General features: G+C 36.8%; 1 protein-coding gene across 1 annotated transcript; it reads right to left on the reverse strand.

Moving 5' to 3' along the window:
* Positions 1-17,733: 17,733 nt before the first annotated feature.
* Positions 17,734-20,642, reverse strand: LOC144979040 (uncharacterized). The gene is made up of 2 exons (XM_078925655.1): positions 20,569-20,642; positions 17,734-18,545 (listed from the first exon to the last, which is right to left on the reverse strand). Exon 2 carries the CDS (start codon positions 18,532-18,534, stop codon positions 17,734-17,736), a length of 801 nt encoding a protein of 266 aa, XP_078781781.1. The 5' UTR covers positions 18,535-18,545; positions 20,569-20,642.
* Positions 20,643-23,268: the final 2,626 nt, after the last annotated feature.

The following is a 23,268-nucleotide window of genomic DNA, read 5'->3' on the forward strand; positions in this document are numbered from 1 at the left end:
TTATTTACTGAATTGTAGGGGAAACAAAAACACCAGCCTTTCCGAAAGGGGGGGGTCATTACCTTTATTCAAGTCTTTGATACCAAATTTTTTTAAGGGGGCCCCCCTTGTTTTACTTTTTTTTTTGGGTGCTTTTTTGTATTTTCTACAATTTTTTTTAACTACCAATTTCTTCCTTTTAAGTTTTGGTATACCTAAATGTGTTGCATTCAACGTTAAAACCCTTAAAAACAGAAAAACACTTCTCCCCTATTTGGGGGAAAAATGGAACCCTCCTTAAACTTTCTCTGCAAAAAAAAAAATAAAATAATTGACTTTCACCTCACGGGGCTCACATATCACCTACATTTAATTTTCTGTTGGTTTGGGGACCCCCTGTAAAGTCTGGAGCGAGCGCGTTTAAGGGGCCCCTCATATTGTATCCCTACTTAAGACCTTTTCTACTCTTTAAAGCTTTTAAATATTTTGGCTCGGGGGCAATGTATGGGGTTTTTTTTTTCGTGCATCTTTACCCATTTCTTATTTTAAAAAAAATAAGCTTTTATATAGCGTAATATCCACAAATGTGTCAAGCGCTTTAAAAGGGGGTCAGGGTCAACACAAATTAAAACTGTAGAACGAAAACGCCTTTGGGGTTTTAACAATGTTTCGGACAAAGAAAAAAACCGTTACCCAGGTCCCTTTTTTAAAAAATTTTTTTAAAAAAAACCTATACGGAGATAATGTGGAAAAAGGGGTTTTTTTCCAAGACTCAACTATGCGCCGACGAGGCCGAACCCCCGGACCTTCCGCCGAAAGCAGTGTCATAAACCCCAAGCCCACTTTTCCCTTTGTCCGTTGAAAACAAAACTGTCACTATCTGGCAAACATGCCCTTTTAAATTTACTTTTATATAAGCACGATGCTTTTAGGGAAACTACAAAATTTTAAAAGAAAGAGGCATTGCTGTTGATTGCCAGCTACTCATTTTACACATGGGCAAACCACTAACCAGAAGAAATAACTTGACCTTTTATATAGTGACATATCCACTAAACGTGCTCAAAGCGCTTTACAAGGGGTCCCGAGCCAACAGCAATGCTTAACATTAGGACGAGACAGGCTGCCTGTTAGTTAGGCGATATTACAATTTTTTTCCAACAGAGACAAAGCTGTTAACAGCCAGGTACTCATTTTACACCCGAGTACAATGAGAGAATGTGAGTACAGAGCCTTTTCTAAGGACTCAACTATGCATCACTCAGAGCAGGACTCTAACACAGGACCCTTCCGATCTGAAGGCGGGTGTCATACCACTAGACCGCATAGCCACACTGTTTGGAATGAAACCATTTGATGAGGTGGTGTCTTTTAACCTTCCAAGGAAGGTCACTCTTGATTAGTCTGTCTTCCCCAAAATCTGCTGTTTTTCCTCTTCTAGGCTGTTTTTCTGTCTTTGGGGATCCTGATAGCTCAGTTGACAGAGCACTCGCCTCACACGCAAAGGGGCCGAGATCGAACCCGAGTGCAGTAGAGGTTGTTTTTTTTTTCTGACTGCCTGTCCACCCAGCAGTGGTTGGGTAGCTGGGTATGTTAAATCTGGTGGAAAGTACTTTGAGATAGCTAGTGTCCTAATCCAAAGGATAGCAAGCAATTGTTGTTGTCCGTTTCACGCTATAGAAACCGGGATAAACTCCGGCTCTATGGGCCGAATGGCTCTGAAGGACTTTAAAAAACTTTTTCTGTCTTTTGTCTTCGAAGGAGATTACACTTTGTTTGTCCCGGCCCTGACAGAGTCCTTAACTAAGGGGGAAACAGTCGATGTATTTTATTTACTATGACTAATTTTAAGAGATGACATTTTCTTTCCTTTTAACTCATCTCTCTGTTATGCTCTGTGTTGTCATTTTTGTTTTGAATATATTATTTTGTAATCATCTGATTGGTTAAGGTTCCTGACCTCTCCTAGTGGGCAGGGAGGTCACTTACTGTGTCTTCTATCCCCCTATATCAATTTTCAAACATGATTTCTGTCTTTGTCTTGGAATGAGGTTTCTTGGTTTTGTCCTGGCCCTGGCTGGGAGGGAAACAGTCAAATGTATAGTTAGAGTTTTGGGAAATGATATATTTTGTCTTGTAAATCATGTCTCTGTTATGCATTGTATTAATTTTTGGTTTACAATGATTTATAAACATTTGAGCGGGTTCCTCTTATGGGACCTGTGTTTGATCAAGATAAGACATTTAGGTGATTTCAAACTTAAGTACACGTATAGTGCGCTCTTGGAATCTAGAATAGTTCCCAATTTGAACTAATTCCCCTTTGTCTCACTTTTTCTTCGCTGCTTTAGTTGTAATTCTAGAACTTTTTACTATTCATTTCTTTCCTTTTTACTGGCGTTGATGTAACCTAAATGTGTTGCAAGCGCCGTAAAACCCTTAAAAACAATACAAACGATCATCTGAGTGTATTCTTCTAAGGGGGGTCCTGTGCTTGTGTCTGAATGGGACTTGTAGATGATTTCAAACCAAGCGCATATGGCCTTGGAATCCACACCTTTTTTCTATTCGAACCAGAATTACTTTTCATCGGGTGTTTTAATTTATATATATATATATATATATATATATATATATATATATATATATATATATATATATATATATATATATATATATATATAATGTAAATTTTCACTCACATTTTTGCCGAGACGACTCGTTTCTGTTGGAGTTTTCTACGGACATGACAGAATGGATTATGCCGACTGAAGAAGTGTGAAGTAAAGGAAAAACACAGAAACGAGTCGTCTAGGCAAAAAATGTGAGTGAAAATTTACATTATATATTAGCTCCAACCACCATTATCGAGCACTTTCGTAACTACAAGTACCCACCAACACTCATAAATATATATATATATATATATATATATATATATAATATATATATATATATTATATATATTTGTTAATATCTTATCTTCTTCCTTTTTACGAGCACTGAAGTGACCTAAAAGTGTTGTAACACCGTAAAAGCCTTAAAATTCATTTGATTTTGCCTTGATGTCACTGAGGGCTGAGGGTCTTTTGGTGCGAGAAATTTCTCTCTTTTTGGTGGATGAAATATTTTTCTTGACGGTATAAAAACAGTAACAAAGAAAGAAGAGCCGAGAGAAAATCAATTTCATTCATTATTCTTTCATCTTGGTCCATCTTTGCTTTTTCGCTCGACATGAAATTATAATTCTGAATTTTACTTATTCATTAAAAAAAAAAAATAGCACTAATTATTACACACTCACGGCACGCACGTACGCACACACACACACACACACACAAACCATAGAATAGACAGAGAGAGAGAGAGAGAGAGAGAGAGAGAGAGGAGAGAGAGGAGACTCGTCGTATAACCTTAATAATATTATAAGTGCATGGGTATAAACAATTAATAATCAAATTAAATTACTTACGCACTCAACTATAATAAATATTTCAATGTAGATAGTACTTAAATAACTTCTATCGTCTCCACCCTGTCGTTTCTATTTACTATCATTATTATTATTATCTATTTGTATCTTTTGTAACACTTATACTATAAGCGAGCGATCTATTATTCTATAATGGTCGTTCTATAACTATAATTAAGATTTATGGACACTCGATCGTGTCTAAGGAATAGCAGAACTGTCGACACACAAAAAAAAAAATTTTAATCGTAATTCTTAGGAGATAAAAATGGTATATATTCGCTTTGGTTAATTTTATATTTATAGATCAATAATATACCTTCACAATGATTAACTCAATCCTAGAGATTTTGCTACTGTTCAAAATTGAAGAGAAAAAAAATGAACATTTACATAGATACTGTATTCAACTACCTTAACACGCAAAAACTAAAAACATTAGCTTTGATATTACGCCTATAATTTTTCTCATAAAAATGTACAGTAATAAACTACGGATATAGTCGGTAATAGGGTTGGGTGAGTTATATAACACTTCGAATCCTTAAAATTAAAATTATATAATCTGAATAATCTGGCATCAACTTTTATTTTCAATAAGTTTGAACGACTTAAGTAGGCAGTTTAGTGAAAATTTCAAATTATATAGAACATGGTATCAACAGAAGCAGCTTGCTGTGCTTATTCCAATGCTTTTTAAACTTTTGGGATATCTCAATTGGTTCAAGAGTTATGAATTTTTAAATGAATATTTTTCGGGGTCTGAAACGGTCAATTTTACCATTGAAAAGTTGTGACGAGTTCATGACAACACAAGTAATAACCTTAAGTCTTAAGGCTGCTCATTAAGTTCTGAAGTTGGAGCGAGCGGGTGGTTGGATGGGAGCATCACCCTTGAATCATATACATACCTATGATGTTCGCATGGGTGTACGATCCGATAGTGATGTCGTTTCTTCTTCTCTTTACTAGCCTATCCTGCTTCTTTGGTTTGTGATTGTATTTTTGACATGGGATATTTTTTTTTCTGTAAATCTTCTGCCTGTTTGTTCTTGGTTATTTATAATTTAGCTTATGATATCTTTAGGTTATGATTTTGATTTACATTTGTACTATTTTTGTTAGATTGCTTGTTTTTTTTTTGTTTCAGCGGTCTCTCATATAACCTCAATTGTGTTGGAAGAGACCTAAAGCAACAAACAAACAAGTTGGAGCGAAAATTTCGTAATTTTACCAATTTTTTTTTTAATGGTGTGAGTAAGCAGGTCTGGAATATTCTTGTGGACATTCCTGATTCCTACTTTCTTTGTCTGTGAATTTATCGCTTTTTCATTCGCCCATAAGTCATTTGCCTTAACTTATTATTATTATTATTAGTATTGTTATTATCATTATTATTATTATTATTATTATTATTATTATTATTATTATTATTATTAGTATTATTATTATTATTATTATTATTATTATTATTATTATTATTATTATCATCATCATCATCATTATTATTATTATATTATTATTATTATTATTATTATTATTATTAGTATTATTATTATTATTATTATTATTATTATTATTATTATTATTATCATCATCATCATCATCATCATCATCATCATCATCATCATCATTATTATTATTATTATTATTATTATTATTATTATTATTATTATTATTATTATTCTCATCATCATTATCGATATATTATAAAAGCGATCTATAATTAAAATCTATAGACACACGATCGTGTCAGAGGCACAGCTTTGCCGACGCCATTCTTGATGTCTTTGTCTGTGAATTTATTGCTTTTTCATCCGCCTCTAAGTCATTAGCCTTAAAACATCACATAATAAGTCAAGTGTAAGTTCTTCCTCCAGCAATAAATTAGTCATGATCAAAGATGAATACAAGTTCTAAGAAGACTTAAACTTAAGATGTCGAGGGATGTTCCTGTTCATGTAGAACTCCTATCTATCAATCAGACTGACAGTATTATATTATATATAGTGTGTGTGTGTGTGTGTGTGTGTGTGTACGTGTATTTGTTTATATCGATGAAATCAGGCTGTTTGTCATGTTTAAATTTTGCTTATGAAAATCGAAACCAAACGAGCCATAGATAATACTTATAATATATTATATAGATACAGACCAAAATGTTGTATGTTGGGGGGTGAGGGGGGGGGACACACACCACGAAAAAAAAGTATAAATAAACCAAACAATTCAGTAAATAAAAGTAAAAGAAAAGTACGAGCATTTAAAAAAAAGTAAAAAAAAAAAAATACAACGAAAAACAAACACACCGTATCTGTATTTTATAAGACATATTTTGTTAAACATCATAAGAAATTTTGAAGGAATCGTCTCGGCCATTATATTGTTATTATGTTTACATAATTTGATTCGGCCTGAAGACGACAGTTTTATGAACATATACAAGAAAATCCATGAAAAAATTAATCTTTAAAAATTGGGAGGAAAGTACGCCCGAAATCAACTTTGAAAAAAGAGGAAAATTGGACATGTTCTCGGAATGATTGAGGGCTGATGCGAATAAAATTGAATTAGGGAGCGTTCACATATTACGTCATCAGCTAGGGGGGGAGGGGGGGGGGGGTCTACCAAATGTTGACATGTGTTGACATGGGTGAGGGGGGGGGGGGGGGTCAGACCCAAGATGATGTCATCAAAACATAGGCAAATTAAGCCTATTTCAAAGTTTGTTCCTTTCAAACCAGCTAAAGATAAATTGCTATGATGAGTATTGCCCATCTCTCAAGAAACAAAATGGGAAAGGGGTATCACTTCTCAAAAGGCGAACTTGCCCTAAATGTTCATTGTATCACTCCTCGATCACAGCAATGAAAGACCATTCACGAAAATGCGGCATACAAGAAGAACAGCAAATGGGAGAAAATGATGACGATGAAGATGAAATTGATGATACTATTTATAGTACATTGCCAGAGGTCCAAGGCAGAAACATTTTTGAATCAATTAATTTTATGTTTGGAAATTGAAACAGAAATTCATTCCACTAAAAGACTAATATGCTATAAAATAATTTGCCTCCTATACTATTTTAAATTACACTTTCTGAATTTTTTTAAAATAGCACCTTGCACCAAGTAGCCTAATTTAAATAATGTTTGTTAGATTTTATCTTTGCAAATTTTAATTTTATGTCCCCATTGTATCGTAAAACATAAATTATCAACAGTTTCTGAAATTAATAAAATGTCTTAATGTGTTTTATCAAACGTTGATAATCAATGTTTATGGTTTGAAAAATGAATAATAAATATTGTGAAATTAAAGTTATCTTTTAGTTTTTATTAAATTAGATGACGTCATCATCTGTTGGGGGGGGGGGGGGGGTCAGGTCAATGATGACAAGTGATGACTTGGGGGAGGGGGGGGGGGTCTAAAAAGGGCAAATTTTTGATGACGTAATATGTGAACGCTCCCTTAGAATATTTCGGTTTGTTAAGCTAAAATACTCACAATTACACCCACCAGCCAGGTTTAAAATACCAACACACAAAACTGCGTGTAACCTTTTACGTTTTTACTCTGATTGACATGATTTCTTCTTCTTCTTCTTCTTCTTCTTCTTCTTCTTCTTCTTCTTCTTCTTCTTCAGTACTCATCCCACCGTGGGTATGGACCACCGATAAAACTTTTCCATCCTCTTCTGTCGTAGGCCAGTCCTCATCCTACAGTGGGTGTGGACCACCGATGGAACTTTTCCATCCTCTTCTCTCGTAGGCCAGTTCTCATCCCACAGTGGGTATGGACCACCGATGAAACTTTTCCATCCTCTTCTGTCGTTGGCCAGTCCTCATCCCACAGTGGGTGTGGACCACCGATGAAACTTTTCCATCCTCTTCTGTCGTAGGCCAGTCCTCATCCCACAGTGGGTGTGGACCACCGATGAAACTTTTCCATCCTCTTCTGTCGTAGGCCAGTCCTCATCCCACAGTGGGTATGGACCACCGATGAAACTTTTCCATCCTCTTCTGTCGTAGGCCAGTCCTCATCCTACAGTGGGTATGGACCACCGATGAAACGTTTCTATCCTCTTCTGTCGTTGGCCAGTCCTCATCCCACAGTGGGTATGGACCACCGATGAAACTTTTCCATCCTCTTCTGTCGTAGGCCAGTCCTCATCCCACAGTGGGTATGGACCACTGATGAAACTTTTCCATCCTCTTCTGTCGCTGTCCAGTCCTCATCCCACAGTGGGTATGGACCACCGATGAAACTTTTCCATCCTCTTCTGTCGCTGTCCAGTCCTCATCCCACAGTGAGTATGGACCACAGATGAAACTTTTCCATCCTCTTCTGTCGTAGGCCAGTCCTCATCCCACAGTGGGTATGGACCACCGATGAAACTTTTCCATCCTCTTCTGTCGTTGTCCAGTCCTCATCCCACAGTGGGTATGGACCACCGATGAAACTTTTCCATCCTCTTCTGTCGTAGGCCAGTCCTCATCCCACAGTGGGTATGGACCACCGATGAAACTTTTCCATCCTCTTCTGTCGTAGGCCAGTCCTCATCCCACAGTGGGTATGGACCACCGATGAAACTTTTCCATCCTCTTCTGTCGTTGGCCAGTCTCTCCATCTCCTGGCAGCGCATCCTAGACCTCTCCAGAAGGTCTCTCTTCCATGTTGTCCTTGGTCTTTCCTGGTGGATTCGATTTCAGGGCTGTCGTGATATTGTCCTTTGGTTTTCTTGATATAATTTAGTGAGTACTAATCACACATAAATGTATTGAACAACTTGCACTCACAGGACAGATAGAAGGTAAAAAGAGTAACGTTAGACCAGAAAAACATATTTGAATAGTTTGAACAGCTGGGTGACAAAGAAGGAGAAGAGTAATATTAGCTTTCTGATGTTATCTGATCAGAAAGATGAATGGCGTACCATGATCACCGATGTCTGGTACAGACTTTGTACTTGAAGAAGAAGAGTCGCTCTCAAGCTGTCTAAAAATGAGACAAAAGAGCAGACTGGCGTCAACTTCGTTCCCTCTGTAGTTTAACCAGTTAACTGCTGTACTTTGGAAAAACGTGTTTTTTAAGAATTTGGTCAGAAAACTTTTCCTTTAAATATCGATCGATTAAATTCTCTCATTTCCAGCTATTTTCATAATTTTACCCTAAACTTCATACTCACCCAACACAAAAATATTTTTTTTCAAACAGAATAGTAACGAGTATATATTTTATATTTTGTTCAGAAAAATGAGCTCTGCAACACAATTGTTGGCTGCATCGTAACGAATGTGACGATTTTCCGATGGTTGGTAAGGAGAGGGTTTGAATAACCCTCATCTTAGCAAAGCCCTCAAACTACGGGAAACAAAAAATGAAAACAGTTACATTCCTAAAAAAACAAACCCAGAATGACAGCAGATATATATATATATATATTATATATATATATATATATATATATATATATATAATATATACATATATATAAATATATATATATACATATATATACATATATATATATATATATATATATATATATATATATATATATATATATATATATACTTTCATTGTTTTCTTTGTTGTTGGCTGAAGATGGGGTTTGAGCCCGAAATGTTCCGTGTTTGGTATTTTCTTATGTTTGTTAGTTTGAAGCTGTCACATTGTAGCTAAAAAATCGCATATTTATTATGGTCACTCTAGCTTCAAAATAACTTTTACTTTTATGCACTTAGCCCATCCCTACAGGATTCTATTTTAAGAATACGATTTATTGTGGGCCAAAAATAGATCTGCCGTGCTCTGGAAAAAACCCCAAACAAATATGGAAAGTTTGGCCAGAAAACTCGTCCTTCAAATATCGATTGATTAGAATGACCCTCATCTGTGTGGCCTTGAGCAAGTCACTTCGCCCTTGCTCAATTTGCGGCGCTGCACTGCGGCTAACGCATGGGTTATTCCAGTCTTCCCTTGAAATAGACCCTAGAGACAAATTTCCCCTATGGGATGAATAAAGGAAATTTCAATCTATTTGTCATGCCTGTAAGTAAAATGCTCACCAATTCTGCCAGCCAGATAAAATTTTCCAGTAGGTACTAACACACAAAACTATGTGCAATCTTAAAAGTTTTTTATTCCACCCCTCTCCCTAAATAATTATTTAATTTATGTACTTATTTATTTATTTATATCTTTATTTATCGGAGGACATGCAGGTATCCCCGCTCAGTCCTCTTTGATTAGACAGAAGAAAAACAAAACATTAATGCGCTAATCGGATTTGTAAGATGTGACATATTTGTCATGGCGTTCCTCTTGTTTACTTGACCCAGTTACGCCAATTTCAACTTATTATTATCATTGTTGATGTGCAATTTTCTAATAAATGCGCGGTGCAAAATAATCACATACGTCCCTTGTAAAGGCGAAAACAACCAGGATTAATGAATTATTTAATTAATTAATTAATTATTGATGCATCGCATCGTTGATACACTCTGATATTAGTCTGGTAAAAAAAAAAAGGAATCCCAAACTTTTGAGCGTATTGATGTCATGCCTTTAAGTAAAATGCTCACCAATTCTGCCAGCCAGGACTAACACTAACACACAAAACTATGTGCAATCTTAAACGTTTTTATTCCACCCTCTCCCTAAATGAAATAGTAACGCGTAATGATATGAAGTTTACATTAACAATTTGTGACGTCAGATTATAAATCGTTAAATTTCACTAAAATTAGATATTTGAAAAAAGAAGTAGATGGCTATCATAATCATTAAAATATTTTTGAAAATGTCATTTACTCAGAGATGACGAAATCAGAATCGATTGAGGGTAGAATAAAAGATTTCTTACACTCTTGCGTTTTGGAATTCGAAATATTTTTTTCCCAACGCGCACTCGCAAGCTCATGCAGCGGTAGAAATTGTCCGGAATTCCAAAAAGCGTACATATCTGCAGGTCTGACATCCGAATCCACTGGTGGGCCAAGTTTAACATTGTTGAAATGGACATATTTTGCGTCATTTTAAAAAAATATTTCCATTACAACAAAGAGCCCATAAGGAATTAAGTTATCAGATCTGAAAATAAGTGCACGTCGCGTTAGCTTCAATCATTCTTCTAAGGTTAGTAAACAACCATATATGTTTTTCCGAACGGATTTGAAGGTGTGTCACTTTTCCAATGATTTGATTGGTCAAAAATCTACTATTTACTTACTTTTTTATGCGGGGGTCATATTTTTCCTTTGGTTTGAGAGTATCGCCATTACATAAAAAAAAAAAAAAACAACCAAAAAACAAAAAAACCCAAAAAAACAAAAAAACAAACAAACTTGAGCTTTTATATAGCGCAATATCCACTAAACGTGCTCAAAACGCTTTACAAGGGTCTCTGGCCAACAGCAACACATAACATATAGGACGAGACATGACGCCTGTCAGGCGATATTACAAATTTTAGGGACACAGACAATGCTGTTAACGGCCAGGTACTCATTTTACACCTGAGTACGGTGAAAGAATGTGAGTAAAGAGCCTTCTCCATGGACTCAACTATGCGCCGAGCGAGGCTCGAACCCAGGACCTTCCGATCCGAAAGCGAGTGTTATACCACTAGACCACATAGCCGCACTACATAACTGAGATCATAATAATTTGGATTATCAGACCTGCAAATAAATACTCTTTGTCGCGTAAGTTGATGGCAAACATTGGCCAAGGTTGGTAAAATCTGGTTTATGTGGGGTTTATGAAAGTCGTGGCTTTATTACCATTATTGTTATACGTTAAGCTGGCTTGATCGTGATAATGATAATAACCTTAGTGTTAATCCAATTATTATTATTATGATGTAATGTACAAACATGAGTATCTATATTTCAGCTTCAAAAAAAAAAAGACCAAAATAGTAAAAGCAGAAAGTTTTGGGCTCAAAAACACTTCTTTCATAAATAACTATAATATTTATACCGTTAATTCCTTTAACTCACTCAACCCTAATACCGACTATATCAGTAATCTACCCGGCTTAAGACAAATTATAGGCGTAGTATCAAAGCTAATGTTTCTAGTTTTTGCATGTTAAATAAAACTTAAATAAAAGTTGAATAAAACTATCTATGTTCATGCTCATTTTTAATACATTTTTTCCCACTTTTAAAAGTAACAAAAATCTCTAGCATTGGGTGAGTTTAATACATCACGTTAAATCCATATCGAGGGCGGAAAGGTTCTCAACACGTCTTTCCGTCCCTTGTTTGAGCCATCTGGATTTAATTTTGTTACTTGTTCAAAAGCTATAGGCTTCAACAGTCGTGACGTCACTTCCCTCGTGATGACGCACAGTAACTTAGTAACTGGTTCTAAACTATCGGAACAATGGCGGACGCCCTTATGACATACTTCTCCGACGAGCATAAAGGTGTATCCAGAGGAGAAAAACATTATAAATCGTATCGTGTTTTGACTCTTATACATTCTGATCACATGACATGTAAAAAATTTCTCGCCTGCATGAAGAATAAAAAATACCGATTTTCTTTGTTTAGAACCAAGCTGCTCGTTGCTGGGCGGACGTGACATCAGATTATTGAATCCAATATAGCTATTTTTAGCAGCTTAGTATTCACTTCGACTATAGATAGTTCGAAGATGACGTCACTCATGTCTTTGTTATTGTTTTTTGCCATCCGCGTTTATGAGTAATGCTCACTGAACCGTATTAAACCGACTATAAACGTTCATGGATACACACAGTTTTGTGTGTTGGTCCGTTATACTTCCGGATGGCAATGTTATGAACTTCTTAGCCAAGCGCATGCTATCTATAGGGAACAGAAGATTCCACGAGCAATCCACTAATGTACCAATTTTGACATTGCCTATCCGCAGCAGATTCTAATGATGCTCACACTACTATGTTATGACGATCGACCCAATCAGCTTTACCGCACCTGTGCACCGTCGCAAACTGTGGCCTTCGTAAAGTTCTGGCCTGACACTGACCAAAAAATGACGTCAAAATGCCAGTCTTTTGCCACAAAAGAAAACAAATCGTGAGTTGTATTCAATAGTTCAACCAATGAAATAACTTATTTCCATGAGCTCTACTAACGACAACTCACTGGGCGGTGCAAAAACCAAATAATGACGTCAAACTGCCAGTCCTTTTGGATTTCAGTGTCAGGCTATAACATAACGATGGCTACGATTTCAGTGTCAGGCTATAACATAACGATGGCTACGATTTCAGTGTCAGGCTATAACATAACGATGGCTACGATTTCAGTGTCAGGCTATAACATAACGATGGCTACGATTTCAGTGTCAGGCTATAACATAACGATGGCTACGATTTCAGTGTCAGGCTATAACATAACGATGGCTACGATTTCAGTGTCAGGCTATAACATAACGATGGCTACGATTTCAGTGTCAGGCTATAACATAACGATGGCTACGATTTCAGTGTCAGGCTATAACATAACGATGGCTACGATTTCAGTGTCAGGCTATAACATAACGATGGCTACGATTTCAGTGTCAGGCTATAACATAACGATGGCTACGATTTCAGTGTCAGGCTATAACATAACGATGGCTACGATTTCAGTGTCAGGCTATAACATAACGATGGCTACGATTTCAGTATCAGGCTATAACATAACGATGGCTACGATTTCAGTGTCAGGCTATAACATAACGATGGCTACGATTTCAGTGTCAGGCTATAACATAACGATGGCTACGATTTCAGTGTCAGGCTATAACATAACGATGGCTACGATTTCAGTGTCAGGCTATAACATAACGATGGCTACGATTTCAGTGTCAGGCTATAACATAACGATGGCTACGATTTCAGTATCAGGCTATAACATAACGATGGCTACGATTTCAGTGTCAGGCTATAACATAACGATGGCTACGATTTCAGTGTCAGGCTATAACATAACGATGGCTACGATTTCAGTATCAGGCTATAACATAACGATGGCTACGATTTCAGTGTCAGGCTATAACATAACGATGGCTACGATTTCAGTGTCAGGCTATAACATAACGATGGCTACGATTTCAGTGTCAGGCTATAACATAACGATGGCTACGATTTCAGTATCAGGCTATAACATAACGATGGCTACGATTTCAGTGTCAGGCTATAACATAACGATGGCTACGATTTCAGTGTCAGGCTATAACATAACGATGGCTACGATTTCAGTGTCAGGCTATAACATAACGATGGCTACGATTTCAGTGTCAGGCTATAACATAACGATGGCTACGATTTCAGTATCAGGCTATAACATAACGATGGCTACGATTTCAGTGTCAGGCTATAACATAACGATGGCTACGATTTCAGTGTCAGGCTATAACATAACGATGGCTACGATTTCAGTATCAGGCTATAACATAACGATGGCTACGATTTCAGTGTCAGGCTATAACATAACGATGGCTACGATTTCAGTGTCAGGCTATAACATAACGATGGCTACGATTTCAGTGTCAGGCTATAACATAACGATGGCTACGATTTCAGTGTCAGGCTATAACATAACGATGGCTACGATTTCAGTATCAGGCTATAACATAACGATGGCTACGATTTCAGTGTCAGGCTATAACATAACGATGGCTACGATTTCAGTGTCAGGCTATAACATAACGATGGCTACGATTTCAGTGTCAGGCTATAACATAACGATGGCTACGATTTGATTCAATGTTATATTTATTTGTTATTCACCGGACAGCACGTCTTTATACCTGCTCAAGAATGTTGATGCTATCGACAGCAGCTTCTAATGGTGCTCACACTACTATGTTATGACGATCGACCCAATCAGCCAATTCTTTACCGCACCTGTGCACCGTCGCAAACCCGCCCAGAAGCTTCGTCACAACACACCGTTCAACTAGATACTCTGCGGTTACGGATTCGTTCCAACATCGGACAGATGGAAAGTCCCAACTGATGAATCGATTTTGCTGTGAGGCAATTTCTCGACCGAAGCCGACTCGCTACCACCCAGTGTCTCCTCTTACTGGTGGAGAAGTATGGCAACTTCTCACCTAGTTTTGAGGAGTTTATGTCCTCGCCCCCTCGAGGGATTGAATTCGTCCAAACCGACTTCCATCTTGTATATGCATCTCTATCTGTAGTCAGGGTATCTACGTACAAGGGTTGCCGGGACTTATTTCGGTTCGTAATGGGTGCATCGTCCATTATGCGCTTGAGAGGGGTATCTCCATTCCCTCTCTCTTTGATCTGATTAAGCCAGCTCTTTGTTTACTATCGGCTGTTTCGGGTCCCAAACTGATCCAACGTACTTAAGGTCTGACCTTACAAGCGCTTTGTATGCGGCTATAGATAGTTCGAAGATGACGTCACTCAGGTCTTTGTTATTGTTTTTTGCCATCTGCGTTTATGAGTAATGCTCACTGAACTGTATTAGCCCGATTATAAACGTTCATGGATACACACGGTTTTGTGTGTTGGTCCGTTATACTTCCGGATGGCAATGTTATGAGCTTCATACCCAAGCTTATGAAAGCTATCAACATACACATGTGTCAAGGTGAACAAAATGACCAATCGTGATGTTAAATATTCCAAAATCTGTGAACACTTTTCTCCACGTGGGTCACTTTGAGCGTAGCCATCATCAACATATAGATAGTATGCAGATGACGTCACTCAGGCCTTTGTTATTGTTTTTGCCATCCGCGTTTGTGAGTTGTTCTCACTAAACTGTATCAACCAGACTATAAAAGTTCATGGTTACACAGAGTTTGTGTGTTGGTCCGTTATACTTCCGGATGGCAATGTTATGAGCTTCTTGGCCAAGCGCATTCTATCTATAGATAGTATGCGCTTGGCTGAGAAGCTCACGCCATTGTCATATTTTGACTTTTACACATTCTGATCACAAAATATGAAAAGTTCTAGACAGCTTGAAGAATAAAAAGTACCGATTTTCTTTGTTTAGAACCATGATGGCCGCCGTTGCTGGGCCACGTGACATCAGACTATTGAATCCAATTCACCTCTTTGTTGTTCTTTTTTGCCAGCCTTTTTTTATGAGTTGTTCTCACCAGACTATAAACGTTCAAAGTTACACATTTGTTTTGTGTGTTGATAGGCTATAGATGGTGTGCGTTTGGCTAATAAACTCACAACATTGGCATCCGGAAGTATAATTGACTAACACACAAAACTTTGTGTAACCTTGAACGTTTATAGTCTGGTTAATACAGTTTAGTGAGAATTATTCATAAAAATGGTATTAACCAGACTATAAACGTTCAAGGTTACACATAGTTTTGTTTGTTGGTCCGTTAAAGATAGTATGCGCTAGGCTAAGAAGCTCATAACATTGCCATCCGGAAGTATAACGGACCAATACACAAAACTGTGTGTATCCATGAACGTTTATAGTCTGGTTAATACAGTTTAGTGCGAATTACTAATAAACATGGTATTAACCAGACTATAAACGTTCAAGGCTACACATAGTTTTGTGTGATGGTCCGTTATACTTCCGGGTGGCAATGTTGTGAGCTTCTTAGCCAAGTGCATTTATAAGGTTAGTACGTGAATAATAAAGGAACTATTTGGATTATCCTGTCATATTTATTTTTACCATTCAACATCTTCAATTTCAGGACAAAACAACTTGGGGAATCAGTGTAAATACGTGAGAAGTGATTTAGGAACAATTTACATATTATTAGAAAAACAAACAAACCAAAAAAAACTTGAGCTTTTATATAGCGCAATATCCACTAAACGTGCTAAAAGCGCTTTACAAGGGGTCCCTGGCCAACAGCAACACATAACATGTAGGACGAGACATGACGCCTGTCAGGCGATATTACAAATTTTTGGGACAGAGACAACGCTGTGAACGGCCTCGTACTCATTTTACACCTGAGTACGGTGATAGAATGTGAGTAAAGAGCCTTCTCCAAGGACTCAACTATGCGCCGAGCGAGGCTCGAACCCAGAACCTTCCGATCCGAAAGCGAGTGTCATACCACTAGACCACATAGCCGCACAATCATATTATTATTCACAATAAAATTAAGTACATGCAAATGAAATAATGACGTTAGTTATTTGACCTTCCGCGATAAAACGGTATTGTGTTTGGGGCGACGTGTACATATATTCAGGTCTGACATCGGAACCCACTTATGGGCCTGGTTTCATATTGTTCTTATGTAATGAACAATATTTTGCGTAATATATATATTTTTTTTTTTGGAGTTTTCCATTACAACAATGAGCCCAAAAGGAATTGGGTTATCCGACCTGTAAATAAGTGCACGTTGGTTTGGGGTGATTTAGAGTGGTTTTCCAAATCTCTCTAACTCAGTTATTTCCCATTTTGAGATATTGAGGATTGCTTCCCCTATAATTTATCATTTAGTCTATTATTTTATCATATTATTTAAACTGCAAATTTGCACAAATCTAAGTGAATTCTTGTGGCCAAATTTACGTTTCAATTTATCTCAAAAAGTAGAAAAATCGACTTAACGAGTTTTGGAAAACCAGCCTTCATATATAATAATTGTATTGGGGCGAGGGTGGTGGGAAACAGAAAGTGACAAAATTCCTTATAAATTCAATCACATAAGTAGGATGGGGTTCGAAGAATTAATAATGTTGATGATACAAAAAATAATAACCCACAGAAAGACACTGAAAAGTCAACAGCAACAACAAAACCATCAAAAACAATGAAATTGATAATAACGATGATAATGATAAAGATAATGGCCAAATCAATTGATAAAATGCAAAGATAACAACGTGATGATAAAGAGAATAATAACACAGGCCAGGCAGTAATGATGATTTCTTGAAGTAGAGGTTCGGTGATATTCATCAAATGTAAGTAATGATAATAATAATAATAATAAATAATAATAATAATAATAATAATAATAATAATAATAATAATAATAATAATAATAATAATAATAATAATAATAATAATAATATTAATAATAATAATAATAATGATAATAATAATAATAATAATAATAATAATAATAAAATAATAATAATAATAATAATAATAATAATAATAATAATAATAATAATAATAATAATAATAATAATAATAATAATAATAATAAATAATTTCGATAATCAGACCTGTAGATCTGGCACGAATTCTGCCATAGAAAGAAAAACTGTTCCTTTTGGTTGTTATTTAACATTTTTTTCTTCTTCTTTTGACCTACTTTCCATACCTTGGATAGTTATACACGGCCTTGCCATTAGGTCTTGGTGTAATTTTTGCGCGGTTTATTCTACCAAATCGTAAGCGGCCCTTGATTCTCTGCTGATCTTTCCTACAATTGTAGCTTAAAAACAAGATAATTGGGAACCTGCCGAAACGAGAAATTTTCATCTGTTGTCTGGGCCTGCACAGAGCCAATCCTGACTTCCGCCTAGCCGCCATTTTCCACCCTCGTTTTGAATTGTCAAGGTTTTTCGGTACTATCGTTGTAGTGGTTGAATCTGAATCAACAACAGACAACGTCGAAGACGCCTTGAGAGTTAGAGCATCAATAATTAGTGATGGAATTTTTGGAGTCGTTGTCGGACTCGTCTCTAGTTTCTCCTGTGTAGTCTCTTCAATTTGTTCCCGTTCTTCTCCAATAAATGAAGAAGGCTGTAATGTCATTTTCTCGTTCAAAGATTTCAGATTCATTTTAGATTTGAGATATTCTGTGATATCTTTTGGTAGTTTGTCTGGGGTAGTATTTGGCAATTCTGGAAAAGCGGGCACAATCATGATGATTGGTCTGTCAGCTGCTACTGCTGCTGCTGCTGCTGCTGGTGGTGGTGGTGGTGGTGGTGGTGAGAATTCATCTTCTGATAACCGGTCGATCGGGTTTTGGAGCAACGCTAAGTCTGCGACATCCTGGGGTATGTTTTCTTGAACAGCAGTCACAGACACTGTCATCGTCGCTAAGACTAAGACACATACTCTAGTCTGTACGGACATAATTTTATATAATGAAGCAGAAGCCATCTTTGTTTAACCTGGAAAAGACAAGGGAAAAAAATGATTGAACAAATGTGACTAAACGTAGCAATACAGTATTATATTATGGAGACGAAACGGGCTCTGAACATTGATTGAAAATCTGAACGTTACCCAAAGTCCCAAAACGGTATTATGCCAGGATCTACGTGTTCTTGTTTGTAGGTCTGATAACCCAAATTGTTGTGGTCTCAAACCAACGCAAGATATTGTCCATGACAGCAATATTAATTCGCGCCTATAAATTGCGATCGGTTTTCAGACCTGCATCAATATTATAGTCTGATTGATATAATTTTGGTGAGAACTAATCATTAATCATGTATAGAGATAATAATAAAGAATGAGTGACGTCAAAATCGTTCCTTCTATGAGCTTTGAGCCGAGCTGTGTGGTATTGAGCTTGTCACCTCGCTTCACCCATATGGGTGCGGGTTTGTTTTTTTTTTTTTTGTTTTTTGTTTTTTTTTTTACTAGAACCTAGAATTAACAAAATATATTGTAAGAATAAGGGGGGGGGGGGGTCCCGGGTTCGAACCGCGCTTCAGGCACTTTCCTTTTTTTGTCCTTTGGGTAAGATTATTAATTTGCTCAATTGGACAAATGGGTGATTCCTTTTGACATCAGACATCTTGTTTGATGAGTTATCTATATTCCTTCGTGGAATGCCTAGGCGAAGATATCTTATTAAGTCGTGGAGGAAGGGCATCATGTTTTTTTTTTTAAATTATAAGAATAGGGCAGAAAATCCGTGACATTACACCTTCTGCTTTTCCGGTTCCAAAGTCATTGGAAGTGTGTATGCAGGCACCCCTTCTGAGGTCTAATTATGAATAGGTTACACATTGAATCGTAAGGTGGCATAACTATTTTAGTAGCAGGATGTATAGGTAGGCAGATTGTTAGGATTACGGAACGTAAAGGAGCGAGGATGGATGATCTTTTATTGACGACCAGCCTATTTTAGACTAGAAAATAAGATGCTATCACCTTGAAACCAGAAGATCAATTACATAAGGTATGTATCCAGTCCTCGGGAAGAGTAGTTTTACACTTCCAATGAGATTGGAACCAGTTTATTGACATCACATTTTTGTTCCCTATTGGTGAAAATTGTTTATCTATCAATTTTTATTATTCTTAAAAATTCAGAAAAAACGTCTTTCAAATATCGATCAATTTAAAAGACCCTCATCTTGGCAAAAAAAAAAATACCTCTCAAACTGGGACTTCGCGAAATCTTCATTAAAGTCCCAGGTTTGAGAGTTTTTGGCAAGATGAGGGTCATTTAAATCGATCGACATTTGAACGAGTTTTCTGGACAATTTTTTTAATACGTGTTTTTCTAGAGTACCAGTTAACTGGTAAAGCACAATTTTTTTAATACGTGTTTTTCTAGAGTACCAGTTAACTGGTAAAGCAAAATGAACTTCCGCTTGGGATTATTTATATAGGGAATGAGATTAGCGGAAGAGTAGCGTCCCTTGATTGGACGTCACCTTACAGAGAGAACGTCAAAATGGTTTTGCGCATGCGTCTCTCTCGTCCTCGCTTTCCGTGACGTGTCTCATGCCGCACAACCAACATGACGTTCTCTCTCTAATAACTTTTCCGCTCGTGACTTCCAATCAAAGGACGCTACTCTTTCGCTAATCTCATTCCCTATAGCGCAATATCCATTAAACGGGCTCAAAACGCTTTACAAAGAGTCCCTGACCAACAGCAACACGTAACATATAGAACGAGACATGACGACTGTTAGGCGATATTACAATTTTTTCTTCCGACAGAGATGTACTCATTCTACATCTGAGTACAATGAGAAAATATGATTAAAGGGCCTTTTCAAAGGACTCGACTATATGCGCCGAACGAGACTCGAACCCAGGACCTTCCGATCCGAATACGATTGTCATACCACAAGACCACATAGCCGCACAAAATACAAAAAAAGACTGAGGCATGTTATTTTTAACTTCTTTTATACATTATGAAGTAAAAAAAAATAGTCATCATATTTACCAGTCAAAGAAAGAATGCAATAGTATTAGATTCCTGTGATAATGGTGAGAAAATGAGAAAGCTGCCTATTTATATAGAATTCTTTTCGATACTCGGTACTAGTATCAAGCAGAGAGACCCGTTGATAATGATATCACGCATGCGATGCATAATGTAATCGATTTCCAATTATTTATTTTGAATCCGATTACAAACTGTGTATGGGCGTGTGTGTGGACACTTGTGAGAACATTGGTGGTGGTGGGGGTATTGTTGCTGGTGGTGGTGGTGGGGGTATTGTTGCTGGTGGTGGTGGTGGGGGTATTGTTGCTGGTGGTGGTGGTGGGGGTATTGTTGCTGGTGGTGGTGGTGATGATGATGATGATGATGATGATGATGATGATGATGGTGGTGATGATGATGATGATTTAATGATGATGATGATGATGATGATGATGATGATGATGATGATGGTGATGATGATGATGATTTGATGATGATGATCAAGACTATTCAAAAATTGGAATGGATTATCATCTCGACAGTTCATTCAGTAACTACATCGCGACATTTTCAAATTCTTTATATTTTGAGTTATCTTCCTTTGATATCAAAATGTCCAAACAGATGTCTGATGTCAACAGGAATCACCCATGTTGTGCAAGTGAACACATTGATGGTTAAGAATCTTGCCCAAGGAAAAAAAAACGAAAGTGTCTGAAGCGGGGCTCGAACCAGGGGCCTTCCGGATTGCGGTATAATGCCTTAATCACTCGGCCACTTGACCCCCCTCCCCATTACGATTATAATTATATTACTACTAACACAGCAACAACAACAACAACAACTTAATTACTACAACTACTACTACTACTACAACTACTACTACTACTACTACTACTACTACTACTACTACTACTACTACTACTACTACTACTACTACTACTACTACTACTACTACTATTACTTCTACTACTACTACTACTACTACTACTACTACTACTACTACTACTACTACTACGACTACTACTACTAATACTACTACTACTACTACTACTACTACTACTACTACTACTACTACTACTACTACTACTACTACGACTACTACTACTATACTACTACTACTACTACTACTACTACTACTACTACTACTACTACTACTACTACTCACTACACTACTACGACTACTACACTACTACTACTACTACTACTAACTACTACTACTACTACTACTACTACTACTACTACTACTACTTACTACTACTACTACTACTACTGATACTACTACTACTACTATACTACTACTACTACTACTACTACTACTACTGATACTACTACTCTACTACTACTACTACTACTACTACTACTACTACTACTACTACTACTACTACTACTACTACTACTTACTACTACTACTACTACTACTACTACTACTACTACTACTACTACTACTACTACTACTACTACTACCACTACTACTACTACTACTACTACTACTACTACTACTACTACTACTACTACTACTACTACTACTACTACTACTACACTACTACTACTACTACTACTACTACTACTACTACTACTACTACTACACCACCACCACCACCACCACCACACCAACCACCACAACCACTACAACTATTTCTGCACTAATAGTACTCTAACGTATTCCCCATTTTGACAATTCAAGAAATACATGTATTACCATTCTAAATATTTTTCTTAGTCACTGAGGAATGGTAATGACTACAAAACTGTTGGTATATTTTGTATGTTGTTCTTATTTGTTCGAAGCTGTTATATCCATTACTGTACATTACTCTTATAGTCAAAAGCTTCTAGCAACTAAATATTCACATTTGATTGTGAAATAGGGAATAAAAGTATGATGTCAAAAAAACTGGTTCCAATCTCATTGAAAGTGTTAAACCAATCATCCGGAGGGCTGGATACATACCTTGTATAATTGATCTTCTGATTTCAGAGTGATGGCATCATATTTTCTAGTCTAAATATAGGATAGACGTCAATAAATATCAAACATCCTCGCTCTCATTCGTCCCTTTGGCCTAATAATCTGCCTATAGATCCTGATACTAAAATACTTTTGCCACCTTTTGATTCAATACGAAATCGACTCTTTATTAGTCCTCGAAGGACTGGTTACATACATACTTCCAAGAATTTTGGAACCGGAATAGTGGAGGATAGTATGACATCACGAATATTCTTCCCTCTTACCCAGACAAATTGGGTCATCAAGAATCCTTGGTAGGTGGGGCTTCTATTAAGCTCTAAAAATAGAAAAAATATATATAAGTACTCTGCGCTATTTTAAAATTCCTTAGAAGTCTTAACAACTTCTTATCATTATTATAAATAGCAGTTGCCTCCCTTTATCCCTCCCTCCCTCCGCCTACAACCCTCCCCACTCCCAACTTGCTTAGTGGCCTTCTTGAGGTTGCGTGCCTTATAACCAATTTCTTACCGTACTCTTGAAAGACAGGTAATTTAAATATTTGGCCAGAAAACTCGTCCTTCAAATATCGATCGAGTTAAATCACCCTCATCTTGGCTAAAAGCTCTCAAACTGGGACTTTATTGGAGATTTCGACGAGAGGTGCCTGGTTTGAGAGTATTTGGTAAGATGAGGGTCATTTAAATCGATCTATCGATATAATTTGAAGGACGAGTTTTCTGGGCAAATTTTGAAATATGTAT

The sequence above is a fragment of the Berghia stephanieae genome, chromosome 8 (genome assembly GCF_034508935.2).
Source record: "Berghia stephanieae isolate SIO BIC M18660-M18661 chromosome 8, UCSD_Bste_1.3, whole genome shotgun sequence".
NCBI classification, from domain to species: domain Eukaryota; kingdom Metazoa; phylum Mollusca; class Gastropoda; order Nudibranchia; family Aeolidiidae; genus Berghia; species Berghia stephanieae.

What these genes read in the sequence shown, in the direction of transcription:
- LOC144979040 (XM_078925655.1), bottom strand. Translation starts at nt 18,534, where the DNA reads ATGGCTTCTGCTTCATTATATAAAATTATGTCCGTACAGACTAGAGTA.